Source organism: Petromyzon marinus, chromosome 9 (assembly GCF_048934315.1).
Source record: "Petromyzon marinus isolate PM22_M1 ecotype Great Lakes invasive population chromosome 9, UKy_Petmar_22M1.pri1.0, whole genome shotgun sequence".
Taxonomy (NCBI): Eukaryota; Metazoa; Chordata; class Hyperoartia; order Petromyzontiformes; family Petromyzontidae; genus Petromyzon; species Petromyzon marinus.
Genome location: NC_133675.1, coordinates 7655659 through 7669281, shown reverse-complemented (window position 1 = coordinate 7669281; position 13623 = coordinate 7655659). Strand labels below are relative to the sequence as shown.

General features: G+C 38.8%; 1 protein-coding gene across 3 annotated transcripts in view; it reads right to left on the bottom strand.

Annotated features, from left to right (window-relative positions):
• Positions 1–13623, bottom strand: part of SLC2A9 (solute carrier family 2 member 9) — a 79133-nt gene that overhangs the window by 14760 nt on the left and 50750 nt on the right. For 2 of the 3 annotated variants that reach the window (XM_076065860.1, XM_076065859.1), the window contains exons 2-7: positions 10891–10946; positions 10460–10560; positions 5035–5195; positions 3490–3614; positions 754–899; positions 183–315 (exon numbers count right to left, since the gene is read on the bottom strand). In XM_076065860.1, coding sequence (XP_075921975.1) covers positions 183–315; positions 754–899; positions 3490–3614; positions 5035–5195; positions 10460–10560; positions 10891–10942 — 718 coding nt within the window. In that variant the 5' untranslated portion in view covers positions 10943–10946. Of the gene's footprint in view, positions 1–182; positions 316–753; positions 900–3489; positions 3615–5034; positions 5196–10459; positions 10561–10890; positions 10947–13623 lie in introns of those variants that run through there. The other variant, XM_076065861.1, reaches the window with a different exon arrangement.

Genomic DNA, 13623 nt, shown 5'->3' with positions numbered 1-13623 from the left:
TGGTGTGATAACGTTTGGGTACTCCCACCTCCACCAAGACAAGTGGCCAGTGTGAAAGAGTAGGCCAAAAACCCTCTAGTGGAGGCCCTTCCACCAGCAGTAGTTTGAGCAAGACATTTCAGGGGTGTACCTTTACTTAATACCTTTAGAGATACCCTGACATGTATTTGAACGAATGGCACCTTTCTCTGCTGCTTTGACATCTTGCCTCTCTAGAAGAAGGTAGCGTGGACTCTCTGGCATGAAGGGCAAGGTGGCAAGCTGCACGAGGGGTGGCACTACCAAGATGCCGAACAAGATGCTCCAATGCGACTCCTGCCACCATGATGAAGGGGCAGAAGGTGCCAGGGAAAGAAAGGGCAATGGTAGACAAGCACATCCCAAGCCCAAGGTCACACAACTTAACTGTCACTCACAGGAACAGTAAAATAACCTTATTTATCACTTAAAACATTCCTCCACTTCAAAACTTCAATTATGAAAAGCCACATCAATTTCATATATTTTTTATTTTGTAAGAACTGCCATATGTGAACAGTATCATATGAATAAAATTTAATTGTGTGAATTGTACATAACAGAACTAAAACTGAACATTACAGAAATATTAAAACACATAAGAAGCACATGTTAGAGCACGTTTTTGAATACCACAAAAGAAAGATATCCCGCTCTTAGTCGTATATTATTGCCAAACACAAAACGTCACAGAGGAATACAAATGACGCGTGTGCGATTGTGATTTAAACGCACCTGGCCTAACACCTCTTTCAAATTCAGCACCTGCCCGGTGAAGACTCCTAGACAGATGAAGATGGCAGAAACCTGGCCCGTGGATCCGCGTAGATTCTTTGGGGAGATCTCCGCAAGGTACATGGGCAAGACGCTCAGGGAGATGCCTGCGTAGAAAGGGAAATCTGATATTCAATGTCCATCGTTCTTCTGAGGATGACATTTTCGCTGTATTACATTTTGATAAAACCAAGGCTTAATTTCAGCCAAAGCTGTCCAGGGCTGAGTTCCAGAAAATATTTCCCTGATGAAGGGTGGGGTGGCAGGGGCAGGTGAGGGTTGGGGCCCAGGGAAAATATTTCATGAGAACATAAGCCCTGACAACACAACACAGTAGGACTGTTTAATGAGTAGGCATGTCATGATGCATCAATTCATTCAAATGTATATTTATGCTCACAAATAAATACTGTGGAAATATAAGGTTTAGTATACTTCAAAATAGTTTGCAAATTATATTTAAAAGTTACAGTCATGCTAATGCATGAACAAAACTGCACTAAGGTGGAAAATACTCGAAACAATACAAACGAGGTAGAAACGAGACAAAACAAAATAAATTAGTAAATTGAATCACAACCCTGAATGGAGACAATTAATCTAACTGCTGGCGTGGTGAATTGTCAAATGAACCTTATGGCGGGACCCCGGGGTCCGATAAGCCCCCGGCTCTCGCACAAACTGTGTTGCGACGTCATTTTATGTCTGTTGAAGGCGAGCGATACGGCAATCTATTCCTCTCGACAAGCTCTATACGATGCGCTAATCGAAGTTTAGAAGTTTTGTTTATGACTACAGCAATTTTGGCAACGACCGATGCTTTGGTGAAGAACAGAATGATCCGTGCCAGGTGGATAGCGGCGTTTATATGCGCGGTGGGATGGAGTCGCCAAAAATAGATTAATTACGATTTTGACTTTTGTTTATTCAGGAGCCCGGGGTGCCACCATAAGGTTCATATCTTTATTATGCAATATTGAATTTATACAAATACAACAGTTAAAGTCTATCCTAACATGAGCTACGAGTTTGTGGAAGCTGGACAGGAGTAATGGGAATTTAATGTAATTGTTATACGACTGCTAGTATTTTATAAACATAGGTATTCAAACTTGAAAGTAGAGTAAAAAGCTAAAATCAACATTCACCATGGCGCATGGAATTAAATGTATTGTCACTAAAAATAGTAAGGCACATCCAGCTTTCAAGTAAGTCGTTACAAGACTTGTCAAACACGGTCATATTTGCAGTTTGGAAAAGTAAAAATAAGTTATTTTAGAAAGTTACTTTGTAAGCCAAAACTTAAGCACACAAACAGCACACTAAAAAGCTTGAGTAATGAAAATATAACCTCTCATCTAACAATAGGCAGAGGCAGCGGTTTTGAGGTTCTGAGGTTCATCTCAGGACTTAAGTTGAGGTCCATCTCCTATCTTTCAACCTTTTGTACAACTATAGGGCAGCGGTTTTGAGGTTCTGAGGTTCATCTCAGGACTAAGTTTTAAGGTCCATCTCCTATCTTTCAACCTTTTGTACAACTATAGGGCAGTAAATGTCTTAAGTTTTAAAAAAAAAACTCTTCAGCACTGCACTTTATTAGACTGTCATATACTCTAACAGCATTAAGTAACAGTGAACTGTAATATTACAGAGCAACTGAGGACAATTATAATTTAGTTAAGATTATTCTTGGTTCTTTTGGTAAAGTCACGTAGAAGGGAACCAAGAATATGAATCCCTGCAGTCACGAAAGCTTTAAATCAAAATTTAGTTAAGCTTGTTTACCCAGGAAAGCCGTGATAAGTCTCAAGACGTTCTCAGGAGGATCCTGCTAAGTTTTCGCAGTAAAATTGCTATGTGTAATCCAAATTTAGAAATTTGCAGATTATTTTTTTAGCACTGGGATGTTTGGCTCCAATACAAGTTACATATTCACAATACAACATAACTGTAGAACCATTTATCAGTTTAATAAATTGCAGCAGCAAGAGAAAATATTATCCCCCCCAAAACAGCAGTGCAGCTCTGCTTCAAAAATGTCTCAGCCCAGTAAATTGAAGAAAAACCACTGCATAAATTGGTTTTTAAAAAAATAATTGGGAACAACAAACTTCATTGCTTATTTTTTTAATAACTCCAGCTTTATAAACACTACAATGCAAACACGACTACAAAAACGTAGCATTTTAAATATTTGTATTTTTAACATGCACACAGGAGAAAGAAATATCTATCTGGCTTTGTAGGTCAAGTGAGCCACAACTAACATGTGTGGATGCTGCATAACATAGTGTTTTCAAACACATAGAATGTGTGAATACCTTTATTGATGACCATGGTTCACTTGTTGAAAGTCGACCAAAGTGTCAACGGGTAATTGAGAAAAATATAATTTGTTACAACCGATAACAAGGAAAGAATGCAACTACAATTACAAGCTGCCAGATAAAGGTGGGGATAAAGCCTCTCATTGAGCAATACTCGACCACAGTACAAACGTAATTCCAGCCGATGGATACACTGCAGTATAATTATAAATTATCTTTCATCCCTTCAAAAAGACACTGTGATCGAATTGGAGGTTCAATCCTTAATACATACGCTTGTGCCAGGTCTTGTCGTCAATCACTGCTGCAATTAGAAAACAAATAAAGGGTCACAAGGATGGTAACATTGGTATGACGAGGGGAATCACACCTGCATCAATGCCCACCACGAAGCGGCCCAGGAAGAGCATCTCCCAGGAGCCCGCGAGAAAACACAGTGACATCAACAAGGCTGCCAGGATGGCCAGGGCATTGTTGAGGAGCAGCGTGCCTTTCCTGGAGATGACAGAAGCAGATGGGGCGAACGCTAAAAAGGTCATCTGTTAACGATTGTTATCTTAAACTAAACTATTTTTGTTTTTTTCCAGGTGAGGCCCACTGAGCCTTACCTGGAAATGTAGAGTAGACATACTCTTAAACCCACGTTTCTAAATGTGGAGGGGAAAACCAGAAGACCTGGAAAAAAACTCTACGCAACTAAGGGGAAAACATTCAAACTCCAAATATACTCCATACCAGGGGAGGGAGTTAACATGTCGCAACCTACATCTATGACCTTCACTCTTTCTTGGTAAAACCCACCCCTCGACCTCACTACAACCCGCACGCATCTCATCTACAAAATAATTACATCCGATATGAGTGTAAAACATATATATACATGGGTACAATGTTTTGTTGGGGTTTATGTGCTTCAGAAATTAATACAAAACTACATTTTTTTTCACAAAAATCCGTTTCCCAAGGAATATTTTTTCACGTGGAAAATGTACCGTAATGTATGACCTCTGAGATGATATGCCACAAATAATTACAAGCAGACATTGCAGTCTGATTAAATTAGGCTTGGCACCATTAACATCTTCAACTTGTTTACGCATGATAATATTAAAACCAAGTACACATTTCTCCATGCTTGGAATTACAATGAAAAAGGGAGTCATGGATTGACAAACATAGATGGGTTAAGCCCATAATGGTCATAAATGGAAAAAAAACAGCCACAGTAACCATGTGCAAGAAACCCAAATACAGCGGTGGAATTTTTAAAAATGTTTTTCAAAGCTAAATACTCACCTTTTAATTTCATTTATAGTAGCTGAAACAGCAACATATATAAATGTGTACAATTTAGTATCTACATGTTAGTGGAAACAGTTTTTGGAAAAAATATTGCTAAAAATACAGATTAACATTTTACTTTTTACAATAATATCAACCAAACAATTCACAGCCTCTGTCAATCCACTGTTAGATGGTGGCCTCTCCATAACCAACAGAAAAATATAAACACTTTTATCATACAACCATATAAAGATTAGGCTTCAAAGCAAGTATACTATTAGTATGTAATCAACAATTTTTTATATTTTGATTTAAAGCTTTCGTGACTGCAGGGATTCATATTCGTGGTTCTTTCGGTAAAGTCACGTAGAAGGGAAACAATAAAATAATAAACATAGCCATACGATTTTCTGGGAGTGTATAATTTTTTATATTGTCTTCATTTTGACAATGCTTGTGTAAAAATCATTCAAACCTAAGTGTGGTTCTAGGTGCTGCATATCTAAAGTGTAATATTAAAAGCACTACATGGGCAAACTGCATCGCCTTTTTTCTTTCACCATAAAACTTTTTTTTATTGTACAGATGAAAATTTAAATGAAATACCTTACACCGGAGGGTCTAAATGTACCTGCCAAAGCGCTGGACCATGAACCTCATGATCAGGGCTCCTACAAGGCCCCCAATAGACATGATGGCGATGGTGAAAGACCACAGCAGCGTTACCGAGTTGTCTGACAGTGATGTGCTCCACCGATCCACCCATGTTGTGTTGAAGAAATCCTTGATGTACTGGTCAGAGAGAAAGCAAGGGTTTAATGTGTCAAGTAATCAAATAAGCAAGCAGACGATAATGCCTCTTCATATCTGTCCCTCCACATAAATAACAGCATTTTTTACATAGCCATACGATTTTCTGGGAGTGTATAATTTTCAGCAGAAACCTCTGGACCGGTTTGAACATTCAGTATCTTTGCAGCAGAATAAGGTGAAATACCCTACACCGTCGTGATTTATTTGATTTTATACCGACGTGACTTTACCGAAAGAACCAAAGAGTACAGAATAAATTTCGATTTAAAGCTTTCGCGACTGCAAGGATTCATCTTCTTTGGTTCTTTCGGTAAAGTCACGTAGAATGAGAATAAAATAATAAATTGATAAAATACCGAAAGAACCAAAGAAGTACAGAATAAGGTTGCTTGAACCAATGCCGGTGAACTTCTAAAGAACCTAACATGTAGATTTTTGCAGCCAATAGTCTCATGTATAATAGATACTATGTATCTTTATACGTTTATAAGAGTACTGCCTAATTATTTATTGTTACTTTATTTTGTTTCTTATATTCTCTGAAATAATACTTATGATCACGTGATATATTTGTTAAGGGTGGTATAAACACAGCTGCAGAGCAGCAATTGCCGCCACTTAGCGTACTGTGCTAAGTGCCTGGCGACCTTGACTTTGACTCCCGGCTATGGCTAACGTCAGTGGCGAGAGATGAATCAACCACCGGTGCTGGCCTACCCCCCCTTGCCAACCCACACTGACCAGCTTGAAGTATGGTCAAACAACCTTAACGACCAACAAGGGTGGAGAGAGGGCCTCATTCAAATGGATCGACAAAACGTTTTAAAAAGAAAACACACTGAGACGTCAACAAAATGTCGTGAGCATATACAGCATCATCATCGTCATCCGTCAAATCGGATTTGTAAGGTAAATTGCAGTGTTTCTAAAGTACATTATGTCAGGTATGACTTTTTAATGTTTCAACATGACATACAGTTAATATGAACTACATATCCAATGTGACTAATATTATATATTTTAAAAAATAACTTTCAACCATTTGTCAATTGGATGAATGTCTGCCCATGGCATGTTGGTCATATGATTTTTGTTTTACCATACATCACCAAGCTGGTGAGTGTTGGTGACAGGACTGGTTCAGATATCACTCACTACTGTTGTTAACCGTATCTGTAAATCGAACTCAAGTCACTGGTTTCATCATGCAGAGCACTAACCTTACACTAATATTACAGAGGTGGGGGTTTTTGTCTCTGAATTTATCACAGATGATAATAAACTATCAGAACGTATACTTACTATACTGCATAGGACAATGGGACACTGTCTACAGGAAAGCCACCAATACGGATGCCTACCCAAAACCTGACTCCCACCACTATCCATCCCAGAAGAATTCCCTCATCAAAACTCTACACCATAGAGCTCGATGTATTTCTAACCGTCATCACCTAGCCAGTGAACTGGATCACGTGCACCAAGCTCTCAAACGAATGGATATTCAGACCACACAAGCCATAAAGCTATCACCCCAACCGTTGGGAGAGAACCATCTGAGGACCCAAACAAAACCATCACCTTGCCATACATAGCAGGGGTCACTAAAAATATTTCAAAAATCATGAGCAAACACAAAATCCAGGTTCAATTTAACACAGTACTTAAAATTCGTGATCTGATCCCATCTGTGAAGGATGTGATCCCTGACATGCAATACCCCGGCGTCTACAAACTAAGCTGTGTCTGCGGCAGTAGGTACATTGGGGAAACTAAGCGACATGTCTCAGACCGTGTTCGTGAACATAAGGCAGATCTGACACACGGTAGGACCAATACCTCAACCGTAGCTGATCATTGTTTTAATGTAGTGGGCTGACACGAAATTGATTTCTCTAAGACGAAGGTACTTTGCAAGCCCACTGGCTATCACCAAAGATTCGTTCATGAAGCCATCCATATATATAGACACAGACACAATTTCAACCGAGAAGATGGGTACAAACTGAGCAATCATTGGAAGGACGTTATTAATCAGTTTAAGTCATAACTGGCTGCGATGTTTCCATCTTACCTTCCTATGTTAGTAGTTATTTTCGACTCTCTGGTATTACATTAACAGGTTAAATGTCTTTACATTAACAGGTTAAATGTCTCACTAACACAGCCACCGTTGCTCGTTTTCTTCGATGTGGCGGTGGCTCTGCGATCTTACATTGACATGCTAATCTCTCACAATACAATGGCCACCTCCGCAGCTTTGTCGTCATGGAGGTAGCTCTCCGGCTTTACATTGACATGCAAATTTCTCACTTTAATATCACTAGCCCCGCCCACTTCGCTTATGACCATTGGGCTACACCCATTTGAAACCTTTAAAACATCCTGCCTCAGCAGCTTTCCCGCTATTTTTTCTCCTGATGATGATTGCTCGTGTTGCGATCGAAACGTCGTAGTTTTTGTTACTTTTTGTTATTGTCTCTGAACCTATCTACATGGCTTTACTGAAAGACTCAAGAATATGCATAGGACAGTTAGCACAATTAGTTGTTGTTGTTGTTGTTGTTTTCCTCGCACTTTCTGTTTATAGGTGGCGTTGTGTCGCCACTTTAGAAGGGTTTAACCAGAGATCAATCGATTAAATTTTTGGTCCGCGTTTTGGGCAACTGAGAAAATGGGAGACGTCTTCTGGCGTTAGCACAGTTAGTCAATATGCAGGTCGTGTGTGGCAGGGTAAAATGTGGGCACTCCCACCTGTTCTAAGACATCTCAGTCAGCATAGAAGAGTAGGCCAAATACTCTCTAGACCTACATTTAGTTGAGGTACTTCCACCAGCAGTGATTTGAGAAAGCAGCAAACCCATTTAGAATGAGGTCAATCCAATTTTAACTTCCTTAATCTCATTCAAAAGCAAATAACAATTACATTTCCAATCCCTCCATTAAATATGCCAAAATGCTCCGTTAATAATGATGCATTTTTGCAAACATTGCTACGCAAGTTGCCATTGAAGACATTACCTAACATTTCCCATGGAACAACCTGACAAATCTACTCCTATTTAAGTGAGCACACCTTTAAAAAATACTGCATTAACTTGTGTAAGCCACTTATTTTGAGCAACACACACAATGCGTGATGACTCTTATTGCAGAAGAAAGCGTATAAATACCAACGTTTACCACTATAATTCTCCAATTTATATGTAAATAACATCAAATAGAGGCTATAGCAGATGACTGCTTTTTTTCGCTGTAAGAATGGTGGAGGCAATAATGATTAATGTCATTGCCAAAACACTTTCAATGAACCTTCAGCTACAATTATGGTTGGGGTAAACTGTTCCCTCATTGGCAGGCCTTGTGTCAGAACTATATGACCATTCATCATTGAACAGTCAAAGTCATCTGGCATGACATTATACGACTTGATAGGAAAATATAACTTTGGCATTTAGAGAATATACTGAATGTTCTCACGATTCACCTGAATGTGTTTAATGTCATGTTCAAAATTGATGTTGTACGCTCCATACACAACAACGTTCGGGACAGAAATAATATTGGGTTTAGACTGCCACACAGACCGAACCAAATCAAAGTGGTCATGTTCTCCAATCCAAAGAGTGCACAACAGAAGGTTTATTTTGTCCATTGAAATTTCTCGGGGTCATTGAATTAAATTAAGCAAGTTATCAACATTTTAAAATAGATTACAAAGAGAGAGCCCAGCCAAAAGCAATTGAATGTCATTTTGAAAAGTTCCACAAATCCATTTCAGGTTTATTTTAAGTATGTGCAGTGTGTATATATGTGTGCCAGTGTTGAACTTCTTTTGCACCATACGTAGCCAACCATGTTAATTGGAGGTGCGATTAGCATGGTCAAAGTACACCATCTATGCATTTATCTGTATATGTTATGTACCTATACGTGGTAAAGGTTCAGCCCTGAAATTACATGCTCACAACACTACTAGAGCAAGGGCCTCCACTTAGAAGAACTCTATAGAGCCCATCTAGATGATATGTACATATACATAACACATGCAATGAAGATTACTAAATCTAAGTTTGTGAATTTAAAAAAATTCAATTCTAAAAAGAATGTTAACATTTCTAGATTTAAAGCTTTCGTGACTGCTAGGATCCATACTCTTTGGTTCTATTGGGTAAAGTCACGTAGGTGAAAATAAAATAACAAAAAAATCACGACGTTTCGGCCACAACACAAGCGGCCTTCATCAGGTGAAGGGACGAGACTGTCTGGAGGACATTGTTGATCTTTAACACAAAGATGAACTGAAAAAGGAAATTAGCTGTGCAATGTTGTGGCCTACACTATAGTTCGGTATAACAATAAAATGAACACATTTAATGGGCTAGTTAAAAGACATCTGCAGCGAATCAATGCATTGTTGTGGTTCAGTCACAGATTGATTCACGAATAGATTGTTTTTTTTAACATTGCAGTTAATTGTAGCTCCACTAATTGATGCAGGAGTCATGCGAACCCATTACGTACAACATTAGCGAATATACAAACATTAAACCATATGCACATGGTTTACTGCCTGTATTGCAATATCAAATACCAATATAAATCAATAAATCAATGCATTGTTACGCTTCCATTAGTTAACATCAGTGGCAAGTGATATCTAAATCAGTCTTAGGGAAACCTTAACTCCACCAACCCAATCTAGATTTTAAGTTTTCGTGACTGCAGGGATCCAAACTCTTTGGTTCTTTCGGTAAAGTCACGTAGGTATAAAACAAAATACATTAAATCACGGCGTTTCGGGCACAACACAAGTGCCCGTCATCAGGTGGAAACAACCACAGCAATCAACAAATTGCTGAATTGCTGAATTGTGGAAACAACCACAGCAATCAACAAATTGCTGAATTGCTGAATTGTTTATTGCTGTGGTTGTTTCCACCTGACGACGGGCACTTGCGTTGTGCCCGAAACGTCGTGATTTAATGTATTTTGTTTTATACCTACGTGACTTTACCGAAAGAACCAAAGAGTATTCACCAACCAACACTGAACAGCATGAGACGTGGTCAAATAACCCCCTGTGATCGACAGTGTAGGGAGGCCTTCATCCTCAAGTGGATTGACAAAGGAGGTGTCATCATAATTATTAGCTTTTGGTTAACTATGACAGTAGTTGAACAATCCAATATTGCCTACGTATCTACATGTACTTGAACAAAAACATGTCATGGAATACATACATCTGAAGGGCCATTCACCACTGACAGATTGTAGCCGTAGATGAAGGATGAGCCAAAAGCTGCGCTGAGAGATGACAAAACCAGGACTCGTGAGAAGCCCTGTTAAGACAGCACAGGAGGGTGCGATTAATATTTCCACAGTTTGTTTCTTTCCGAAACACATCCATGTGCAATAACGCTTCCAAATTATTAAAATTTCAATTTACAGTACTGCACGCATGTGTGTAAAAGGAAAAGTGTTACTTTAAACTTAGTTTCCTTCATGCATGTTTCATTCGATGTTACAATATATCCTAATGTTAACACTGGAGCAATATAAGTTTTAATTTTACTAATATCTCCTACATTAAATGTATGTAACATAGATATGAAAAAATACATATTTTAGTTGATAGGAAATTCCAGTTTTCTGTGAATATTTAAACTTAACTTGGTTTTCGAGGGAGTTTCCACCACAATATTTTCCTGATCGGTGTCCTCCATATGCCTAAGGGTAGACAACGCAATTTGTAAACAACGCAATTTGTGACTGTCAAACACCATCAATAAAGCTAAAAAAACACAACACATAACCGTATAGGCTCAACCCACTTGCTATCAACACTGCCTTAAAAATTATATATATAATTGGGTGACATTTCATAAAAGGGCCATTTGCAGAAATGTCACAAAGTGTATTAAGTATTTTTCTCATTGTGCTTGTGCACCACTGACAACGCAGAATCACCAAGTACTCTACTTCATAGGCTGCATTGTAGTTATGTAATACCTTTATAAGGCTCACATTTTAAACGACATTATGTAAATGTAATGTTGACAAAGAAAACAGTGACATTATCAATGTCCGCTCGTCCATTGAACGGGATGTGGTAAGAAGTGTGATCACCAGCCATATGATCTATCCACCGCTGAATGAAGGCCTCCAAGGCGCTGCCACATCTCAAGGTCTTGCGATGCAACAATTCATCTCGCTTCTGCGCATGAGCTGCCCTCACCAATCCATCTCCACGTCGGTTGGGCTCTCGGGCGCATTTGCTTCTTCCATCATCCCTTCTAGCAGTGCTCTGTGTAATCCCACTTACATTTAACAGTCAACACGATGTCCACATTTAGTGTTCGTTCTCTGATCCATGTGTTCCTTTATTTGTCTCAGTATAATTGCCAGTATGCATCTCTTCATTCTTCTTTATACACTTTTTTCTAGCTTTTGTTCCAGGGTCCATGTTTACAATCCATGTTATGACTGATGATACGCATTGACTAAAACCTTTAATCTCACCGCAATGGCGAGATGAAAGACTTTAACTTCCTCGCCTGGTATGCAAGGTCCTAGGTTTGGTCCCTACCCTGATGCCTGTATATTTAACATTTGTATGTCTCTCTGTTCCCATAGTCGCGTTAAATTTTATCCGGGTCCTCCGGTTTTCCCCTCCACGTTTAGAGTATTTGGTTGCTATAAATTTGCACGTGATAAGCCACTTTGTAGAGCTATCATTTGTGGTCAGGTCGCTTCTGAAAAAGAGCTAGCAGCTTAGTGGGCCTTACCTGGCAAAATAAAAAGTGTTTAAATAGTTTCATAGTTTGTAATGGCGTATTGCTTTTCATGGTCAAATTGAATATCCAATGGAAGTCCATCTCGCTAACGCGCACCACGTTATTTAATAATTTTGATACCCGCCTGCCCTCAATTATTGCCCCAGGTATACTTATGCTGTTGTTTTCTAGATGGGACCCTCTAACATGTTAAATGAGCTTGCTGTTCGTGACAGGTGCAATAAAATGTTTTATTATTTGTTTAGATACTGGTATAAAATATGGTTCTTCCATTGTAGAAAAAGTTGTATTTTCTCGGTATTGTCAACTTATAACTTCGCTCTGGGAGGCCTGGTTTTGAGCCAAATATATTTATTGAAAAATCACAGCAATGGGAACACAACAATTTCCATCTGTACAATTGTGTTTGCAAATGTGCATATACAGGGTGATAGATATTCCACGAATACGACGGGGTGCAATTCTATAAATATTCCACTGTTAGAACAAAGGTCTCCCAACGCTGTTTCAGTGACGTCGGCTGTTTGACCGAGTTCATTGTGTTGGTCAGTGCTAGGTAGTGAGGGGCTGGGGTCTATCACCAGTTCACATATCACTTGTCCCTGATCGTATGTTGTCATAAATAAAAAAAAAACTCAAGTTGCCAGATGCATTGTGCAACACTTTAAACCACTTCTCCCCGACCGCTCCAAAGTGCATATGTATGTACTGTATATGGTAAACAAAGCAACAAGTTACCGCTACCCGGCTATGACATATGGATTCGTTTTCACCAGGTAGTCAGATTTCCTCCTGCAAAAAAAAACATTACTAATAAAATAATTACTGATTTAAAGCTTTCGTGACTGCAGGGATTAATATTCTTGGTTCTTTCGGTAATGTCACGTAGAAGGGAAACAATAAAATAATAAAAAAATAGATTTGTTATTTTATTGTTTCCCTTCTACGTGACTTTACCGAAAGAACCAAGAATATAAAAATAATTACTGTTTAAAATTACTGCCATCAGTGGCAGCAGTCATGATCTCTATACTGCTGCATGAATCAATCCATCACCAGCACACAAACTAATTTAATTGCCCCATATCCACGGTGACGTCTGTACGTGAACTCTCTTTTGGATGCCACTCTATTATTATTATCAGTCTCAATCATCAGCCATCGTGCCTTCCAGACAAGATGGGTCCCTACACCAGTCCAATTACCTTACTTAACAGTCAAAAATGTCTATAATCGTGTTTGTTCTCTGATAGATGTGTTCTTATTTTTGTCCCTCGATGTAATTCCAAGTACTGTATGCACATCACCACACTTCTTTTGGCACTTTCACCTTTTAATCATACCAGTGTATCGAAAGACAATCGTATTACATCATTGCATATTACTTGTGATTACATATTTATCAAACCCACTTACAGTGACACAGAAAATGGGAACAAAAATATTACTGAAACGTGGAGCTAGGATTTATACTAAGCCACTGGAAAAGGGACACATGATACGCTGATAGCTTTTCATGACTCTAATATATTAATTTTTCCAAAAGCATTGCTAACCTACTCTCGCATGCCTCTTTATGACATCATTTAAATCCGGGTCTGCCTTTAAAA